Source organism: Neolamprologus brichardi, chromosome 20 (assembly GCF_056152115.1).
Source record: "Neolamprologus brichardi isolate AB-2024 chromosome 20, ASM5615211v1, whole genome shotgun sequence".
In the NCBI taxonomy this organism is placed as follows: Eukaryota; Metazoa; Chordata; class Actinopteri; order Cichliformes; family Cichlidae; genus Neolamprologus; species Neolamprologus brichardi.
In genome coordinates, this window is record NC_142123.1 from 13,320,001 (window position 1) to 13,340,936 (window position 20,936).

The window sequence follows — 20,936 nt, forward strand, 5'->3', positions numbered from 1 at the left end:
TTATGGAGACAGCAAATACAGCTGGACGTGGCTATTTTATACAGAAAAAAATTACGTACAGGTTCACAGAGATCAAAAGCTTATCCCAGCACCCAGCAATGAACATTTTTATTACCCTGAAGTCCGTCCAAAACCAACATTTTTCTGACTTGTTGCTTTTTTTGCAAATATCTGTGCATGACAAATAGGTCATGGTGAAGGTTTAATATTATAATTTGCCAAAACCATTATTATGGTTTTGGCAAATTATTTATGGTTCAGGTTTTATGGGAATAAGGCCCAACAAAAAAGCTGGATGTGGTTAGAGAAGTGGTTAAAGTTAAACGCAACACTTTAATTATACATCTGTGGCAGGAATGAAACTATCCTACATGGAATTTAAACAATAAACAATAGTATGTCTATCAGCTAAGCCGACCTCCACTTCAATCTCAACAGTGTATTCAACGCTGGCTATGGACACCAACGAAGATGGACTGTATAATCCAAAATTCATTGGATGCCGCCAACACCTACAGCAGGGTTAACATCTCCATTTCACCCTATTGTGGTGTCTCACCAGGCCACAGCTCTCAGAATGTTCCGGTGTGACTAAAGGGGTTTATGTGGAAGCTAGCAGTGGCGCCCTAGGACACCACAACTTCTTTCTAGTCCCTTGATGTTGTAGTTTGTTTTGTTTTTGCCTTCTGTCAGAGCGTGGTGTGTTGACTGGCTATTGGCCCGAGGCTGTCAGGAAGGAAGAAACTGGCCACAAGCTGTCCTTTTGTTGGTCAAACATCCAGCCATATCCATCTGTGTGTGTGTGTGTGTGTGTGTGTGTGTGTGTGTGTGTGTGTGTGTGTGTGTGTGTGTGTGTGTGTGTGTGTGTGTGTGTGTGTGTGTGTGTGTGTGTCAAATCAACATCGAGGATATGACTCTTTTTCTCTGTTGGTCCATTTTCGTACATGACACTCACATATGGCAATTTTCTGATCTTTGCCTTAAATTAAGGGGTCTTTCCCCCAGACATCAGACAGCTTAAGTTATATGTGACATGCATTTCTGGCAATACCGCAGTCTTTACATCGTGCTATGTGAACAGCAGCATATGTAAACAATCAAAAGAAGGGGAAAAATGTGCTGTACAAACAATTTGGGGCTACAAACTCATCGTATGGTACTGGCCAGACCTTGGATCCCCAGAGGAAATGTGATTTTTTAAGTCTGTGATTTTTTTTGTCACACGCTTTTTAAAATGTTTCAGAATGCCGTTTTCTCATTATTTGTCCCTTCACACAAGGGTCAACGTCAGCACAAACAGCTGTTTTCTTTTTAATGGTCTCAGCAGGGGGGTTTTTCACTAGTCAGCACCTCCGTGTATCAGGAGGAAAGGAATAAATGGTGAATTGAAATAGATGCTAAATAGGCAGGTTAGGAATGTTTCAGGACCACCGCTGAGCTGATCAACTGTCACGTCAAAACACCGGCCCGTACTTTCACCCAAGCAGGCTTAACGCAGCAGCTGATGGCCAAAGGTAATATTTAGGGATGCATGGCTACACAGCCAAACTCTAAACACTCAAACTCTGAAACAAAAGTTGGACAGTGGAAAGAAACCAGGAGACCACAAGATGCTCTTCTTCTCTCTCTCGCTCTCTGTCTCCAGTGGACTTGTGAGACTATAAATATTAGCCAGCATCAACACGGCCACCACAGGGACTTCACTGGACTCCACCAGACAGTCACACGAGATTAAAACGAGTGAAAGCGCCAGTTTAAAACAGGTAATTCTCTTGTTATATTTCACAATGTCACATCTGGCAAATAATGGCTACTCTTCAGTGCTGGTGTTTGCCTTGTGCGTGTCCCTCATCCTTCTGTTGAGCGATGGACGCTCAGAAGCTTCAGTCTACCACAAAAAAGGTAAGAACCACTTCTGTTCCTCCACTGCTCAAGATAATGTATTCACATTACCCTGCCCAGCTCAGAGGCTGCTATTTTCCACATTAATCAACACTTGTGATTTATGGAAGCTGTGGCTGTTAAACCAACACAAACTGGCTGACCGCAAACTCTCTGTCCTTTATAACCCTGACCTTGCATTCATTCCCCTGGGAGCTCTTCACAGTGCATCAGTGTGTTCTTATTGATCCCCTTCTCAAGGTGACAGACAAACCCCATAAGGATAGCTACCCGCAGCCTGCAGGAACGCTGAGGAAACTCACTGCGGATGCCAGATTTAGCCATTAATGTGCCTGACCCCTTGCAGCGGGGCTTTATGTGTTCTGCCCAGAGGACGGACATTTATAGCCTTTGCAAAGTTACGATTTCCTGGGGAAAAAAAGTGCATTTTTACCCAGCAGTTTCCTACATGCTCACCTAAAGAGAAGAGCTTAGAAATGTAAAGTCAGATGAGATAGATCTGACAGCGTGGCTCTCGTTTCTTTCGCAGGCATCTGCTCCTCCAAAGACAAGAACTACAAAGCAGGAGATTCTTTCCGGAGAGGTTGCGACAAGTGCTTCTGTCACGCGTTTGGTTTCTACTGCTTTGCGTGAGTAGAATTTTTTTTTTTCCAGCTCAGCTCATTTCAGGCCACTGATTTACAGTGATGGGAATAACAGCGTTACAACTAACTACTTTTTTCTGTAACAAGTAATCTACCTAATTACTATTCCTATCGTTACAATGCCGTTACCGTTACTAACAAGAAAATGCAGTGCGGTCGTGTTACTATTTTTCAACAAACAGACTGTTGAAGCTGTCTTCAGCTTACCGCACCTTATATCAGTTGCATGGAAGTAGCTGTCTATGTAAGTAATCTGGACTAGGGCCAGGTATCGTCACTGATTTCTAGAATCGATTCGATTCCAATTCACAAGGTCCTGAATCGCTTTGATCCACGATTCGATTCGATTCAATTCAATTCGATTTGAATCTGGGAAATTTTGCCTCAGACAGTCAGAAATATTATAATTCAGATCAGTACATTTACATATTTTTGTATCTATAAAAAGGAAGCTGACACTCGCAAGACTTTATCAAAGGTGTGAGAATCACAGCAGATGCCTTTGTGTCAAAGTAGCTGAAGATAAAACACAGAAAAACATGAAGGTGATTTTCCTGTTCTGGGATTTTATAAAAATATTCTGCAGTACATCAAAAATGAAAGAAAACCATTAATCAACATATGAACATTATCTCTGAAGTTACAGCGGTTTTATTAGAGACACAGCTAAGCGTTTTGCATTTTGCATAATTTTAAAAAGTTTACATTTGTTTAGAAGCCTATTGAACAGCAGAAATTAGGTTTTCTTTTCGGAAGTAAGTAAAAGGAAAAAAAAAACAGCAGCCGACAGCGCTGTAAATAACAGTAGACTTGTGCTTAACAAGCAAGCGAATAATGCAGAAAACAGATTTTTAGACGGGAAACTGTTCTTGCAGTATACAGAGAGAGAGAGAGAGAGAGAGCTGTGCATAATTTTATCGTGGTAGAAGCAAAACAGCAAATGTCAGAGGGGATTTATGACTATGTTTATGTGATGCGTAGTTTGGATCTTCTTTTGCTGCTGGTTCGGTCAATATTGTTCTCCTTTGTAGTGGACAGAAATTATTTTTTTGGAGTGGCACAAATAATTTGTGTGGCATCTTATTGAATGCAGAACACCTAATTATTATCTAAATAGTATGAAATGGTTATTTTAAAAAGGGGTAAAAGGTAAATGACTGCAAATAACTTTGTTGTTTGCAAAACTTGTGGATAGGATTTTAAAATTGACAATTTATATTTGCATTTAAAGTTATAAAATATGATTGAATAAACATGTTTGTGGTTTTTACAGTAAAACATATCACTTTTTAAACTCGGATTTTTTTTGTCTGATTTTAGATAAATCGTGTTAATACAGTATGTCAAAATGAAAACATAAATTCAGACACGTGAGGTCGTGCTGAAAAGAATGATACTAAACAAGGCAAAGTAAATTGTTTTTAAAGGTAAAATGTGGAGGGAAAATCAAAGTAGTTAAAAATGGCCAATTATACCCTGGACCCCAGAGGGTTAAACGTTTTTTTCAAAGTAACGCAATAGTTACTTTTTGAGTAATTAATTACTTTTAGAATCTTGTAACTCAGTTACTAACTCAGTTACTTTTTTGAAGAAGTAACTAGTAACTATAACTAATTACTTTTTTAAAGTAACTTGCACAACACTGCTGATTTATTAAAATGACTGTAGCCTCATGAAAGCACCTCTCTCTTCCCTGCTTCTCCTTTGCAGCCCAATGAAACCCACCTCGTGGCCCAAGAAGTGTCGCCGGATCAGGACAGAGTGTGGTTACGCGGTCATTTATAAAGAAAATCCACTGGTGGAGTGTCGAGCCTACAGCTGGATAGGATGAAACACTACAGGAGAACTCACATGAAAACATCAAATATGTAAAAAACATACACTCTAAAAACGTTGTGCAGTCCTAACACGAGAGTCCTGGTCAGTGCAACTTTGCTGATGTTACTGTGTTTAGTTTTCATGAGGACAAGTCAGATTATTATTTGATGCTCTGGTTACGGGGAATAAGGTCAAGTTGTTAGAATGTGTAGCTTTATGTGCCTTTTTTCCCTGTGCTCTCCTTGACGATAATCCAACACTCTGGTTTAGCTTGACAGTCGGATATGATCTTTTCCAGTTATTCCACTCAACATGAGTGTATTTCAATGACAATCTCTTTCTCTGATCTGTAATTTTCACCCTACAGAGCTTTGCAACAGATGGCATTAACCTTTGACCATCCCCCAGGTCTGTGTAACCCATCTACTGTCAACTATAGGGTTTGGCTTTCTAAAGGATTTCCAGCTATTTTGAACACCAAAAGAGGAAACAAGCTTTTAAGACAAGATTTGAAATCTACCTGAAAATCCACCTGTTTAACATGTGGCAGAAACAGAACCCAGCCCTAACTATAACACTAGATGGGTCACTGATGACCAGGTGAATGCTGAATGAATGCGCCTGTCTCTGAGAACATGTATCGACTCAAAGCGTTTCACATGTGAAGGTCAGTAGTGAACTGTACTTGTACTAAATGACTTATTGAAATGGACAGCTGTTTGCAGTGCCAGAAAGTTCTTTTTATACGAAGCTCAACCCCAATAAATGCAGCGCCTGGTGCATTAACAGTCACCATCCAAGAAAAATAGCAGAGACTGTATATGAAAGATGGGGGCAGCCATGGTGACCTTTTTGGAAGACCCTTTTTTGCAAAGTCCAGCCTTGAAGCGCATCCTGCTTCATTGTTCCTCTGCTCACAAATGCTCATCATGATTTACAAAATAAATAAGTAAGATGTATTTACTGAGGTCAGGAACCAATGAAGCTGAAGTAGTTTTTTTCTCTCACATTTCTATAAAACTATTTTTTCTTCAGCGAGAGAAACATCCTGCTTCTTTTGAAATACTGTAGAGAGATTATTTTCTTAAAAATCATTGTCAGGTTACTCTTGTCCTTGCTGAAGATTTGAGTATAAGAACCAGTTACGTGTAAACTTTTTACATACGAAAGACAAAATGATCTGACCAAAACTGTCAGATAGCTTGGACTTTTAAATTAACCATACACAGCACTGGTTCTCTTGGCACTTGCACACAGTTCTCAGATTGTTTTGGTTTTGGAATTTTTTTCAGTCTCTTAATGTGATGCTAGGCTGACTCAGTGGTGTGGATGTTGTAATCAGGCTCTGCGGGGTTATATCTAAACCCATATTCTTCTGGTTTACAAGTCGCTACAGAATTAATTTAGGGTTAATCAGATGATTTGAGCTTATGTAAAACAAACATCAACGACAAAAAAGGCTTGACTTGGATTTGCACTCCTTCTAATGTCACTTTATTCTTTAAAGTGCTTCACTTTACTGTACAAAACTTAAACTAAACGAGCACATGCACTGTAAAAGATCAACAAATGATTACAGTTTGAGTCATTCTCAGATAGAAAATCATATTCAAAATTACTAAAGAATAAATCCACACTTGGTTGCAGAATGAGAACTTCACACTTATTAGCAGCGTCAGAGCTGAGCTTCTCATGGTTGTTTAAAAAAAATCGCAAGGAAGTTGAAAAAGCTCATTGTGCTTTGCTGGGCTCTTGTAGCGAAGTTCAAATTCTTCTTTTTTGAATGTTGTATAAGAAGCCCATCAGATGCTGTGAAAACACAAAGATGCCCTGAAATCGACAAAGTCTAGCAGCAACTTGAAGCATCTGTCTATAAGGGCTGCCGAGGCCTAACAAGAAGCTAACAGGAAGTCAACCAAGGGTGGCGGAGACACTGTGCAGCAGTGGCCCTCTTCTCTGGGTGATAATTCAACATGGAAAGTAGGAAGTCAGAGAACCCAGAGGCCTCCTCCAACAGGAAGTGGTATTTCTCCACCAAAACCTCATAGAGACTCCAGAACCTCAGCGGACCGACACGACGCAGGTCGCCTGGATGAAAACCATAAACCGTTACAACAGACGAGCAGCTCACTGGCAGCAATAGCAACACAAGACCTCATCTGAAAGTGAAGGTAGACGCTGACCTCTGCAGCTGAAGTACTCAGCAGAGTATTTACCCGACAAGGCAACAGCGGCCGGGATTTTGCCAAGCAGCTCCGTTATCTGGCCAATATGATCTGAGGTGGATAAACACATACAAGCATGGCACAGAATGCATTAGTATCCTAATTACAATGAAGGCATGGTGTAATCTCACTTAATCCCGTGTCAGTGCTCGTCACACAGCCATCTAAACACACCTTCCTCCAGGGAAATGGAATCACTGGCTCTGGGCTCAAACAGTGAGTCTCCAGTGACCAACTCAAAGGCCTGAGAGAATTCAGGAGAACATTTAGAGGTGACACACAGAATAAGTAAGAATGCACAGATAGCTTTTTATCAGAAAGGTTTCACTATAGGTCATTTAGCTACAGGGCAGCATAGCTTTAGCTACGAATTGTGCAAAATTACTTTAATTCCCATTTGATGGAATGGTATATAAACATAACATTATGGGATTAAATATTTCAAAGTGTGAACATCACATTAGTTTGGATTGTCTCTCACCATGCATGCGACACTCCAGATGTCAGCAGGTGGGCCATACTCAGATCCCAGCAAAACCTCTAGTGAGCGATACTGTCGGGTCTGGATCTCCTCACAGAAATGTTTGTACTGGTGATGACAGACAGAAGGGTTTAAAGGTGATTTGGTGTGTGTGTGCGTGTGCATGTGTCAGAGAGCCAGAAAGATCTATTCCTCTTTGTTTATAGTTTTGTCCACTTGGGGGCAGCAGAGAGCATTTTGGAACAGAATGTTGACATTTAATATTGTCACCTTTCAGGCTAATGTTGCAAGCTTCTGATGACAAAAACATAAAGTGGCTGACCCTTTATACAATTTAATAATACACTAATAAAATATTTTAAACCAAAAGTTTTATAAGTGTATAAGTGTAAATACTAACCACCCAACAGGAGCTCCCCAAGTCAGCAATCTTCACTGCAATTTCCTTTAAGCTGTATGGGTTTACCTGATTGCTTTCTGGGAGAAAAAACAAAACAAACATTATTATTATTATTATTATGAATTTGGATTTCTAAGATAAATGTTTTATATTAAATTAAATAGTACACAGCTGTTTTTGTCCAGCTCTAATAGCTGGGATGGCATGGTTAATGTATTTGCTTGATTATATGTTGAATTAGTTTCATTATTTTTTTCTTAGCACAAAAACAAACACCACGAATACTGAAGCAAATATTTATTTATGTATTTACAGCTGCATGGTTGCCTATACGGCCCATCAGAAATAAAAAATATCTGGCGCTGAACCTTTTTATTACTGAAACTCTTAAACACTCTCAAACATCTGTAACAATGAAGGACAAAATAAAACGTGCCTGGTGAACTGGCTTCCTTCCCAGTCTGTAACGAGGAGGAGCTGCTGCCCCCTGCTGGTGCTTTGTGGGACTGCTCTTCCAGACACACAAGGATGTTTTCTGGCTTGATGTCTGTGTGGATGATTTTACATTGAGAGTGAAGGTAGTCCAGCCCCTGCAGGACCTATAGAAAAATACACAGATCTGACGATGTTTCCTTTCCTTTCCTGCTCCCTCACCGATGATTTTATCAGGAAAAAACATCAGGAATCGGGAATCAGCTCTCGTTGATTCCCCCACCATGTCAGTGTTTTCACAATTTGAGATCTTCCTCTATTAAAGTTTGTTTAAGCAACACTTTTGGGAAAATTCTTTTTATTATTATTATAAATTACTAAGCTATAGCCAGACTGATTAGCCTAGATTAACATTGTGCAGCATGGACTGTTGGTAAAGTGCTTAACAATGTAAAATGCCACTAAAATAAATAAAATGCACAACAGTGATACAGTAAAATATAGAAGAGGAAAAAAATAAAATAAATCAATCAATAAATAAAATCAGTAATAGTCAATAAAAACAACAACAACTAAGGCTGTTAAAACCAAAATGTTTAGGTCAACGTGTGTTAAAAGCCAGACCATAAAAATGTGTTTTCAGTAATGATTTAAAATGTTTGCGCGTTTGTGCAGATCTAATATTAAGACGAAGTCTGATAGAGAAGGCTCTCTCACCACGAGATTTAAGTTTTGACCGTGGAATAGTTAAAGTTAGTTTTGACCTGGACGTCGTGGTTCTTTCTGGAGCATAAATAAATAGGAGCTCAGACAGGTGAGAAGGGGCTCGGCCGTTTAGTCATTTAAAAAGAAAAAGTAAAACGTTAAGTTGGATCCTGTAAGGAACAGGAAGCTACTGTAGGGTTGGCCAACACTGGGGTGATATGCTCCTTCTGTTTTGTGCCAGTTAGCAGAAAAGCAGCTGCATTTTGGACCAACTGGTGACAATAAACAGAGGCCTGGTCCAAACCAAAGTACAGAGAATTGCAGTAGTCCAGTCTGCAAGTAATGAACAGATGAATAATACGTTCAAAGACATTAGCTGGAAGGTGTGGCTTTACCTTGGCTAGCTGTCTCAAATGAAAAAAATGCTGGATTGGACTACTGCGCTCACCTGCCAACACAGTTTAAAGGAACCATTTGACTGACAATAGGAAGATAATGGGCCCAGAGCACTGTCAATGTGTTTATTAATGAAGTTGCCAAAAATGACAGCTTCTGTTTTGTTTTAATTTACTTTTTAAAAAAATTTAAGGACATCCACTGTTTAACGTCATCAAGGCAAAGTAATAATAGCTAAAGTGAGTCTGTCCCTACATTTAAAGGCAGATAGATCTGCAAGTCATCTGCAAAACAGTGAAATGAAAGGTTGTACAATGAGAAAATAGACCCCAGTGGCAAACAAGACTACGGTGCAAACAAGGCAGGACCCTAAATAGAGCCTTGAGATACACCATAATTACGAGAGGCTATTTTGGAGCTGTGAGGGCCCATGTTGCCATAAAAAGCCCTTCCAGATAAGTAGGACTGAAACCACTGAAGAGCAGAGCCTTTTAGGCCAGCATATGATTCCAGCCGTGATAGCAGGATATCATGGTCAGCGTGTCAAAGGCTGCTGTCAGGTCCAACAACAAGAGGGTAGGGCTGCCAGAAACCAGAGTTAAAAGAATATCATTAAAAACCCTTAAACATGTTGTCTCAGTGCTGTGTAGTGATTAAAACCAGATTGAAACTTTTAGAGATATCATTAAGATCAAGGTCGCTAACTGTTTGTTCAGAAATGATTACCCCAAATTTCCCCAAATGGGAAACTGTACAAAAACCTATTGGTTAAAAAAATTATCCCAGAGGTGCAGTTTAAATTAAACACACCTTGTATGAACTTGATTTCTGGTGCCTGGGTTTTCTGGTCTGCTTTGTCTTACCTGGATAAGTATTTGTTTGATCCAAGGCTGCAACAGTCCTGGATTCCCAAAGCAGAGCTGCAAGCATCTCAGGTCAGGCCCCAGCAGCTCAAGCACCAGGCAAATGTCTAACCACCATACATTAAGGTCAGTTTCCCAAACCACTTTGCTGCAAAAACTACATCCACTACAACATGTTCTCATTTTAATACTTTGACATTGATTGTTTCAATGATGTAATGGAACAGCTCAAAGGATTCTGGAATATGCGCCCAAGAAATCCCATCTCCAAAAAGGATACGTACCCCATTGACCCCAACCTGCTTAAACTCATCTAGCAGTCGAACGATCTTTTGGCCAAAGGGGTGATGGCCCACAGAACCACTGGCCTGTTGAAAGAGAGGAGACGAGAGGATGAGAACAGAGAAAGAAGAGCAAGACGAGATTTATTTTTTTTTAAACAGGGAGGGGATGATTTGTCCTTTACTAAAAGATTGGCAGAGAGTGATGCTCCAAAGATATGACAGAGAAAAATATCTGACAGACAAAGCGCTTAGAGAGGAGATTCACAAGCAGACGGTCACTAACACATCGCAGGAGAGCCAGTTCATCCTCTCCAGCCTGGGTGAAGCCAGCCCCACTCTTCAACACCTTCACAGCAACACGCCGACCTAGCCTGCCAACACAGACACCAGATCAGATCTGCATGCTGGTTACTGGACAAAGTAAAAGACTCAAACTAAATATTTGTTTGATCCAATTTTTAATTATTATTATTATATGATGCCTAATAAGATCAAATTTCTCCACCGCTTCCACCCTGATCATATCACACAGTCTCAAAATGAACCTACTTGAGGTCCTGGCAGAGCCATACAGTGGAGAAATAACCCCAGCCGAGTTTGGACACCACCTGGTATCTTCTGTTGAAGGTGTCCCCTATCTGGATGGGGTGGTACCCACCTGGGGGGGGGGGGGGATAAAAGCAGAATGACATGAATGAACAAAGTCCCATTTCTAGTTGAACTGCTTATATGGTTGAATTTATTCTAAGTTTCAGTGATTAGGCACCTGACATCTGAAACCTTGTTATCATTCGCTAAGGATTTTCCATCTGCTGTTTAGAGAGCTTTGAAAGACAACTAAAAATATAGCCGCTAAAGCTATTTCTGGCGTTACAACTTCCTATAGGCTATAACATGTCTGTTAGTGAGTAATACATTCAGATCTGCTAGTAGGACAGAGAAAAATGGCGAGGCATACGTCTGTATCGCTTCTCTTTCAGCAAGCATGACACACAATTGTTGGACATTGTCAGGAGTCTTGAAACTGAATTTCTGCGTCTATTAAATTTAAGCATGAGATACACCAGCCTGTGATTTATTACCGTGTCAGGCACCGGTGGTATCACATACGCAGCAGAGGATATATGAGGTACACACAAAGACTTGCACAGCTGGCAGGTAAGAAGCAAGGACCAAGGTCAGACCAGCAAATTGGCAACCAGATACTGCGCATTAAAGCAATGCATGAGAGAGGCACACAGGCTTAGTGCAGCTATGAGGCTTATGAGAAGCCACTCTTTGGATTTACACAAGCAAAGCACAAGAAAAAATATGCATGAATTCTTATGATCATCTTTGACTTTTTACCCCTCAAAAGCCAAACAGGAGTCCCTCAAAGCTGTTTTCTGAGCTAAGCAGTTTCTGTCATAATTCAGGCTGCTAATAGAATAAAATGACTGCGTTTACATCAGAAGTTAACAAGAGTGGTCTCTACCTATGTAGCTACCCTTGGAAAAGCCCAGAAACTATTCTAATGTCTGTCAAACCAGAACTTTATTGTGTCAGAATTTGTCAATAGGGGTACAGTGGAGGTTGTCAAATGTTGTCTTTATGGGGGAAAGGGGTTATATTGGCACCTGCCTTCTTCTTGATCTGTAAGAAGTTGACCCAAAGTCAAAATCTCCTTTTCAAACTGCTGCATTTCAGTAAATGGAGCCTGAAACATTAAATCTACAAGAAGCACTCCAAGAGCACAAACCTCCACCAAGGCAGCTCTCTCTCCTGGCAGTTTTAAAGCAATAGTGTTTTTTTGTTGTTGTTGTTGTATATATTCACTTTGCATCAGCTTGGTGGATAAAAGGCAAATTTTAATGGATTGTTAACATGACCCCACTATACACCCCTACAAATCTTTTGAGTTGTTGTGTTTGCAGATAGCATTTTCGTGCATGTTCTACCAAAAACAAAACTTCCTTGGTGGAGGTAATTATAGCTGTGACCTTATAAAGATGCAGTGAATATTGGCAAATACAGTACCGGCAACTTCCTGGTCTGAAAATCAAAGCCACTGCTAAACACACTCCAATGTTCACTTGAGGCTGACCCAGAAGCAAGTCAATCATAGCAAACCTTCATGTTAAAATATTAAACTGGACAACATTAAAATGTAGGTTTACATTTAAAAATGGTTCTTGTGGCCTACCAGGTCTTACCTACACTGCATGAGCTGCAGTCAGTTAGACTTTAGTCTTTTATTAGTCTGTTTCTTAGCACTAATTCACATTTATTTGTGCCTGTATATTGCACCCATGTGGTTTATGAATGAAGCTTAGTGTAGCTAGCTAACAATGTTAGCAAAAATGCTAACATTGAGACATCAAACTGAAGAGACCATAATCAAAGGGTTAGTTCTCAGGGACTATAGCCATCTTTTATATGCATATATCTTTTATATACAGTCATGAATGAGCAATGGAGTGAAGAGAAATGTGCAAGAAGTCCTCGGCTACTTTAGCAAAAGCACAAATTGTGACGGATTGGTGACTTGGTCAAAAGTATCTGTAAAAGGGCAACTACTGAAGTGAACTGGACTACTGAAGTCGCTGTTTCTTTTATATAATGTGGATGAAGGGTTTGATAGAGATGACAGATTACTCAGGGGTTACAACTTAAAAGATGAAAGGATTTGATGATAATGTCCTTGTGTCTGATATCCTTAGGGGATCTTGAGATGTCTCAGAGTGCATGACTCCATGTTCAATGGTGGCACAATGGAGAGTACATGATATCAGGCGTGTGTTTAATATACGAGCGGGTAATATATGTAGTGAATCTGACAAACCTAAAAGTAGACTTTACTCTGTCCAGTTTTAGACATGTTAAGATTTCTTTCAAACAGCTCAGTGTGCAGTTTTGCATTTCATATTCACAGACTCATCCAATCTTGTTTCCACCATCTTTAGAACAAACCAGAATCTGGTAACTGTTTCCTTTTTAAAGCTGTCCAATCCACCGCCCAAGCGCTCCTCTCGTCGTACTTGGACAACTCTTCTGGCAAAAATCCGAAAACTATTTGTAAACTGTAGCAGCAACGCTCAGTGTCTCAAAATGATGCTGCCAACAGGAACTTAGCTTGCAACAGAGGCCCATTCTCATAAACACTGCATCATTTCCAGCTGGAGCGAGCTCTGAATAACAGAGTCAGCATGTTGAAAGAATCTTTAATTACATCCTGGTACAAGCTGCTTTGAGGGCTTCGAGAGGCTCAGGATAAAAGTTAGGATACATGTATGAGTTACCATAACAGTATTCTCGGGGGTCCTCGGAGACCTGACTGTCCTTGGGATCCAGCTGCTCCTGGCATCCAAGGGCTTTGAAACTGTTAGACACGCCACCCTCACTCCTGCAAACACACACAAACCCAGAAATTCAAACAGTGTATTCATATGTGTCAGTTTCTGAGAGCTGAACTACTTTTGGAGATTCCCACAGACTCAGCGTGCCATGGACGTTTGCCCCACTGCCCAGCTGACAGTGGACAAGCAGCACCGGAAGTTGCACTATTTCTAACTAGGCTGTAAATCATTTAGACGCATCTCCGCGCAACCTGATAACTCTGCACGCCAGCTGCTCCCAATACACAGATGGCCCGAGGAGTCGGAGTCACGTCATGTCTAGAAATACTGATCACAGGTCTGTTTTCAGCAGAGGGACATATACAGCAGAGTTTAAGAGCTAGACGCGAATAAATGTGAAAGATTTTAGGGGCAAATTTTAAATAATTATCGATAATGTCCAAAAAAAAGAGTTTAGGAGCTGAGTTGCATTTTCTTGAGGTCACGCAAGAATGCAAGGCTACATAAAAACATGAAAGAAGAAACGAAATAATAATGATGATACTAATGCAGAAGGTTTTATACTCACACACGATGCTGTTCAGCCTCTGTATGAGGCAGGCAGGGGCTCCTCTGCATGGTGCGATTCAGCAGATGTCGCCAGTACCTTAAAATTTTAGATTTTTTGGCATAAAGTGAAGAGAGAGTTAGGCGCAGGAAAAAAGCAAGTAGCCCTGATTACAGTTGCTGCCCTTGAATCTAGTTAAGCAGCTGAGAGGTGGAGGTGGTGGAGGTAGAAGGGGTTGTGGTGGGGGTCTGCTTAGTCTCTCAGGAGGCTGGAATCAGCAGTCAGCAGGGTCTAAACATGGAAATCCCCCCGCAGGGTCTTGGCTCATGGTCTGTCAGGTTTTCACCTGCTCTGCTGCAGGACTTGCATCTTTCAGTCACCAGCCTCAGATTAAACTCTCTCTCTCTGTTCCTCGATGTCTCGTGCACGCTGGGAAAGCTATAAAAGAGAGAAGGCGCCCCTAAAAGATGAGCCGAACGTCACACAAGGCCGAACAGAGTGAGGGAAGAGAGGGAACGACAGCTGCTACAGGGATCACAGACTGCTAAACCTGCCTGCAGCACATTCTTAAGGATTAAAATAAAGTCGTTAGAACAGAGGTTGGCTGAAAGTCCCATTTTTTAAAAACAGATTGCAATTTAAAGCCCTCTCTGTATGAGGATTTTACATTTAGATGAGCTCAGCTTTTGAGGAAGAAGTTTAACAGAAGCACCTGGCACAATCTTGACAAATATATTGTACACTTGATCTTACAGCCTCCTTCACATCTCAGTGGCTGAGTCTGCTTTTTCTTGCCAACACCATGCTGTTAACATTCTTACATGGCACCGCATTTTATAGTGGATGCCGTGGAGCAAAGGAGCTCCTGGCTCGTAAAACAGGGAAGCGTGTTGAAGGCAGAGGAATGAGGGTTGGGTGTGTGTGATGTGAGATATCAAGAGGCCTGTCGACCTCACATGAATAACTGTTAATAGTCAGATGACACATGATGGCATCGCGTCTCCTTGAAATTTTCCAGCTGCACAGCACACGAAACTATAGCTGGAGTGCGTTTACTGTACATGACTGCAGACAATCCTAACCTCCAGATGATATCATCATACCTTTTGTCTCAGCCAGCCTTTCACTGAGACCATTTCTGATGAAGATCTCTCTTTGCTTCCGTCTTTGCTGCATTTTCTTTACTTTTTCTAAAGGGCATAACTTTCAGATACTGTTCATCTGCTGTAGATCATGTTTAGGCCTGCCACTTCTTCTTTGTCCTCCACTTGTCTAGTTTCCTCAGTTCTCCTTTTAAGGACAGGCTGCACACAGCAGCACGGTGGTTAGCACTGTTGCCTCACAGTCCTGAGTCCAATTCCACCATCAGGCCAGGGTCTGTCTGTGTGGAGTTTGCATGTTTTCCCCATGTACTCTGGCTTCCTCCCACAGTCCAAAGACATGCAGTTATTGGGGAAAGGTTAATTGGAAACTCTAAATTATCCATAGGCGTGAATGTGAGAGTGAATGGGTGTCTGTGTCTATGTGTTAGCCCTGCGACAGACTGGCAACCTGTCCAGGGTGTACCCTGCCTCTCACCCTAAGACAGCTGGGATAGGCTCCAGCCCCCTCACAACCCTGATAAAGGATAAGCGGAAGCAAATGGATGGAGGCTGCACACCATGCCCATATGGTTTTCAGGTAATAGCTAGTAAGAACGGTTAATGGTATTTTGGGTGCAAAAATCCAATTTAAAGCCTGCCAAGCTGTTATCTTTGGCATTTTTCATAGATTCCAAAGATTGTAACTGAAGAAATGGGAACAAATTATATGTTTTTGCAACAGGCTGCTAGTAAGTGCCAAAAGATGTGAATTTAAATGGGGGTTTTTGCTAAGGTGTTTGTTATGTGCTGACACAGTATGTGTCTGTTTAAAAAAAATGATGTGAATCAAATGCTAGAGAATAGTAGGTATTCTAGGCCACCAAACGCTCAGCAGACCATGGAGACCATGTAGAGATTCACAGGTTCAGAATGTAGGATTAAACACAGGCCTTAACCTACTGAGTACTTTTACAAATATAGGCTGTTATACTGATCTATTGAAACATATTCCAAGCCTGTTTGGACTGTAGAACAAACAAAGCTCAAGCCAGGGCTTCTTTAAAGTTCTCGCTAGGCTGTTTTGTTGCACAGCGTCGGAGCGAGCAGGTGTCCATTCTTGTTTTCCAGCCCATCCTCTCATGTCCTGGTATTACTCTCTAATGTTGCTCCAATCTTAATCCTAAAAGCCTATGCTGGCTGTTACCATTCTCCAGTTGCACCGAGCTGTAATAACACACTTCCCACAGGAGCAATCGGTGTGTGTGTGTGTGTGTGTGTGTGTGTGTGTGTGTGTGTGTGTGTGTGTGTGTGTGTGTGTGTGTGTGTGTGTGTGTGTGTGTGTGTGTGTGTGTGTGTGTGTGTGTGTGTGTAGAGAAATCAAAATAGCACCTGCACAAATTCAGATCATTTGGTTAGTAGGGGATAAATAAATAGATAATGCAACAAACTTCTTCCTTAAAGTATACATGCTAACTCATGCGTTTGATCCCCCCGCCCACTACAGACTGAACTGTGACCTGCACTGTTTTTTGCTATGACCACAGCCAGCCTGTCTTTGGTTTACAACTTGAAACATATACAAAGAACGCACACATTAAATATCTTCAGGGGTGACTACGTTTCATCACCCGCCTGCCCCAAGAAAACACATACAAACACCACACTGACTGGCAGCTTATATAGAAATACTTCATATTTTTACTGATAATCTGAGCAGTCATACTTATTGCTGTTATCTCTGTGTGGAGCATGGTGTGGCATTACCAGCTGCATGTGACAGGTGCTCATACTCGTACATTTACAGACGTCTAAATATGGAGTCTCTATCCTGGATTACTGATGACAGGAAGCAGTTAATATATGAGCTGACACTCAGCTACTGCACTAATCGCTATCAAGAACCAGGGACTTGTCACAGTGCTGATGGGATGCTGTTTAAAAACAAACAAAAAACGTGTCCTGTCAATAACACTGGAAATGAAATACATTCTGTATATTGTTGAGTCTATGATAATACTGTGTTTGATACACTCAGCTTCCCAACAAAGGCCTGTGGCTGCCACCTGTTTAACATTTAGACAGAAAAAGTGACAGATCGAACTAATAGCAGTGACAATAACTGGACTGGATCTGTGAGCTGGATCCATCCAGGTTTTAATGCTATCATTCTAGAAATAGATCATCTTGCAATGGAAATGGGACTGTGACATGTTGGCTGAGACCTATTTTTTGCTACAATACTGCATGAGTACTAGGGATGGACCCAAGTGTTTACCACAAACTTGGTGAAGACAGTGTGTGGGACTAAAAGTGGAGCTTAACACTACTAAAACCTGCTGTTTCACCAACAGCCAGTCAGTCCCTGCAGCCTGCTCCATGTTAAAATGTCTAACTGTAGTTTACACGTCTGAATTGCCAATTAATGTCTTTGTAACAAGTGCATTTCTGTCTATATTTTTCTGTATCTCATTTCTCTGTATGTTGAGGCTTAGGGGTGTTTGGGGTAGGTTGTTTCATGTAAAAATGCACCAACAGGTGTCTGCAGCATGCATGCTGACGTTACTTTCACCAAATCAATCTGATAAACTGAACCTGTTGATTGTATTTGTGTTGTTAGTGCCTTTTTTGAGCATTTTATTGGAATTGTCTGATAAATGACAATCCAAGAAGTCAGTGAAATTCTAGTATTTTATCTGTCATGTTAACTAACACTAAACAGCAGATAAAAACTCGTTAACTTCAGCTGTTCTTCAGTAAATATGGCAACTTTTGGTTCCAGAAAAATCAGCATACCTAATGAAGAGTATGTGTTTTAGTGTGATAACCATCTTTAAATGTCATAGTAAAAAATAAAGAAAAAGAAAAAGAAAGGTGTACCTAGTTAGTTGCCTGAGTTACATTTGCCCATTTTTACCAGTGGCTATATATATATTGTGCTGGCTCACTAGCGTCTGGATAGACGGAGGTGTTCAGTTACAGTGTTTTAATGAGGAGAGAATCACATATATTAAAAAAAATTGAAATATTTTAGGATCCTTACCTCAAATTATATAAAGGCACTTTGAAATGAAAATGAACTAGACATGAATTAAACTGAACTGTACAAGTGAACAATATTTGCTCCGGAAAACACATCAAGATCCTCCTTCTTTCAAAAGAAGTCAAAATTAACTCATGTTCCAAAAAATATTTACACACAAATTTAATAATGCAAAAAATGAAACTTCTGTTAACATCTGGACCTGTTTATTGCATCACATTAAACTGTTGTTAGGTTCATCCTATCAGTTGGTTAGAGAACGCTAAAGTCATGATTACTTAGGAAAAGTATGTACAGAACAAACATCAGAACTGAGCTTTGCTTACACAAGCAACAACAATGCGCATGGTAAAAACAAAAAATCCTGTTTGTTTGCTTTTTTAAATTTACAAGATAACTGCCTTGAAACATTTAAAATGGGTCCAAAATGTTCAAAAATAATCAGCATCTGAGAACAACTGGATTTGAGTTTGAAGTTTGAAACTACTCAAATCCAACTCGATGTACAAAAAAAACCAAACCAAAAAACATCTGAATGTGATGGGAATAAATGTTTCATAGATCTGTAAGGAAAAATCCAACAACATATGCAATAAAATAAATAAACAATAAATTAAACTGGGGAAATAAAAGGATTCTCACATGAGGCGTGGCAGAGCAACAGGCACCTTTGTTAGGCAATTACAATGTGTGATATAAGTCTCAGAGATGAGCTTTTTCCCCCTTTTTGTAAAGGAAAAAAAATTACACATACACTGACGCTGCTTCATCAGCGTAACAAGATTCAGCGAAAACATATTTTTCCTGAAACAATGAATTTAAGCAGTGGTCATGTGACCACAGAGAAGAAAAAACAGGTCTTTCTGAAAATATATATAAAGTAGAGCCCAACCAATTTATCAACGAGCTGATGTCGTTAGCCAATATTAGCTATTTACAGATTTGTTGGTGTCAGGATTTATAATGGCCAATAAATGGAAATTAAAAAGTAAGTAAGTAAAACAGAGATGGGAGAAACACCTTTCTACTATTTTATGTGGTGGCAGTGTATCGATTGGTGACCCGAGGGCACTCTAAGGGTTGGCAACGTGTTTGGAACGGCAGACGCAACAATCAGCTGATCTATGCAGGATGGGCCAGAGTGAGAAAGAATACATAAATAATTTTATTTAATTGTGTACTTTAGACAGTAACCATAGAAAACTTGTGTTAGATTCAACCTGACTTTAAAGGGAAAATGATTTCATCATAGTTTAGTGTACAAATCAAGTATTCATTGAGTTTATTCCACATTTTATTTGTTTTGCTTCTCTATAACAACCTATGAGACACCTTTAAAATCAAAAGTAAATGTCCCCAGTATTTGACATTTCTAAAAGTGTTCCTCAGTTCTTTTGTGCATTTTATTTTTAATATTTTTGCTTTTATTAGTTAAGTTCGGGTTTGATCTTGTATGAATTTTGCTGCATGTAGTTTAACTTGTGTAGAAGATTTGACTTTCGGACGGATTGTTCTTAAGTCAGCTACAAATGTCTTTGTCAAACTGCTTTGCGTCTGCATATAAAAGCAAAGATTGCAAAATGCAACAAAATTTGTGAAACATTACCTAAAAAAGAAAATTCCCCAGGCTGTAGGTTATCTTTTTTTAAAAAAAGCAGATTGAGAGCTTTTATAAAACATTAGTCTTGGCTTTAAACTAAATTAGGCAGCAGCTACAAATTACAGTAAAAGAACTGGTAATGACGAGCTTAAAAAATGAAATATACCCAGGTAAACCATCCAATAACAGCTAACTGAACATGACAACAGAGTAAGACTTGGAAGGTTGATCTCAGGAAGGTAAAAACAGAAGGAAAACATACTTCAGATTCAATACGTGATAACTTAGACCACTGACAGTGTCATTATCAAATTGTAAGACTTTGAGAAAACATGGTAGAAAACTCCAAAGCTGTTGGTGTTTAAGGTCAAATCCTCCTTTTCCCTTTTGCCACTTTATTTTGTCTTCCAGCACACTTAGATTTTCTTTTTTCTCCAACAAATCTACATTTAAACTCGGGGCAGGAATGTTCTGTGCAGTAACTCTGAAAAATGTCCATCAAGAAAGAGGAACCCCCCCCCCAAAAGATCTCTTTTGTTTTGTTATTAATTTCCCTTTAGGTGACTTAAACATCAGAAATCCAAGGTTCAGAAGAAATTCCTTTGTTTTGATGTGCTCGGTTTCACATTTTCCCCCTCCTCAGCGATGTGGCGCTCTTTTTGCTCCCAAAATGAGACAAAAGAGGAGTGTAATTGTGCACACCGATTCAGCACAGGAAACATGGTCAGTGTCAATGAGCATCTCTCACCTCACTAACAATTAGTCTGTCAAAATGACAGCAGAATCACAGTATGTGACCAAATAGTCCTTTTTCTTAGGGGAAAAAAACGTTTTCTTTTTGTTTTCTTTTTTTCCAAGGAGATGTCAAAGAAAGTTACTTTCCACAAATGTCTATCCCAGCCGTGGAAATCATAGGTCTGTAACCTTGTTTTCAACGGCAGCTGCTATCTGTTGGAGCCTGTATCCAAGCTGCATCTTCTGAGCCGTGCAGTCCTCTTCCAGAGCTGTGATAATCTGATAGAAGGTGAGAAGAGTTCAATTAAAATTCTTACTTAACATATTAAAGTTAGAGCAATGAGCTATCTTCCTTGAAAAGATTTCACTCCTATAGAAGCTTCTCATGCTTTGGCTGCTAGCAGATTGCTGCAGTCAAGTGTAGTTGAAGACCCCAACTTAAGGATA

The 20,936-nt window shown here is 40.1% G+C and overlaps 3 protein-coding genes across 4 annotated transcripts in view; 1 reads left to right on the forward strand and 2 right to left on the reverse strand.

Annotated features, from left to right (window-relative positions):
• The first annotated feature begins 1,593 nt into the window (after nt 1-1,593).
• LOC148096923 (uncharacterized) lies at nt 1,594-5,221 on the forward strand. Its single transcript, XM_087834100.1, has 3 exons — nt 1,594-1,902; nt 2,432-2,531; nt 4,257-5,221. The coding sequence occupies exons 1-3, from the start codon at nt 1,788-1,790 to the stop codon at nt 4,375-4,377; spliced, it is 336 nt and encodes a 111-aa protein (XP_087690226.1). The 5' UTR covers nt 1,594-1,787; the 3' UTR covers nt 4,378-5,221.
• Nucleotides 5,222-5,848: 627 nt separating this feature from the next.
• si:ch211-220i18.4 (SRSF protein kinase 3) lies at nt 5,849-14,467 on the reverse strand. Its single transcript, XM_006785730.3, has 12 exons — nt 14,054-14,467; nt 13,429-13,532; nt 10,700-10,808; nt 10,434-10,521; nt 10,147-10,234; nt 9,867-9,973; nt 7,907-8,069; nt 7,471-7,547; nt 7,071-7,178; nt 6,764-6,833; nt 6,548-6,640; nt 5,849-6,452 (listed from the first exon to the last, which is right to left on the reverse strand). Exons 1-12 carry the CDS (start codon nt 14,101-14,103, stop codon nt 6,265-6,267), a joined length of 1,245 nt encoding a protein of 414 aa, XP_006785793.1. The 5' UTR covers nt 14,104-14,467; the 3' UTR covers nt 5,849-6,264.
• A 3,871-nt stretch (nt 14,468-18,338) lies between these two features.
• plxnb1a (plexin b1a) overlaps nt 18,339-20,936 on the reverse strand; it is a 72,421-nt gene continuing 69,823 nt past the window's right edge. For both annotated transcript variants that reach the window (XM_087833365.1, XM_087833364.1), the window contains one exon: nt 18,339-20,768. In XM_087833365.1, the coding sequence (XP_087689491.1) occupies nt 20,664-20,768 (105 nt within the window). In that variant the 3' untranslated portion in view covers nt 18,339-20,663. The remainder of the gene's footprint in view (nt 20,769-20,936) is intronic.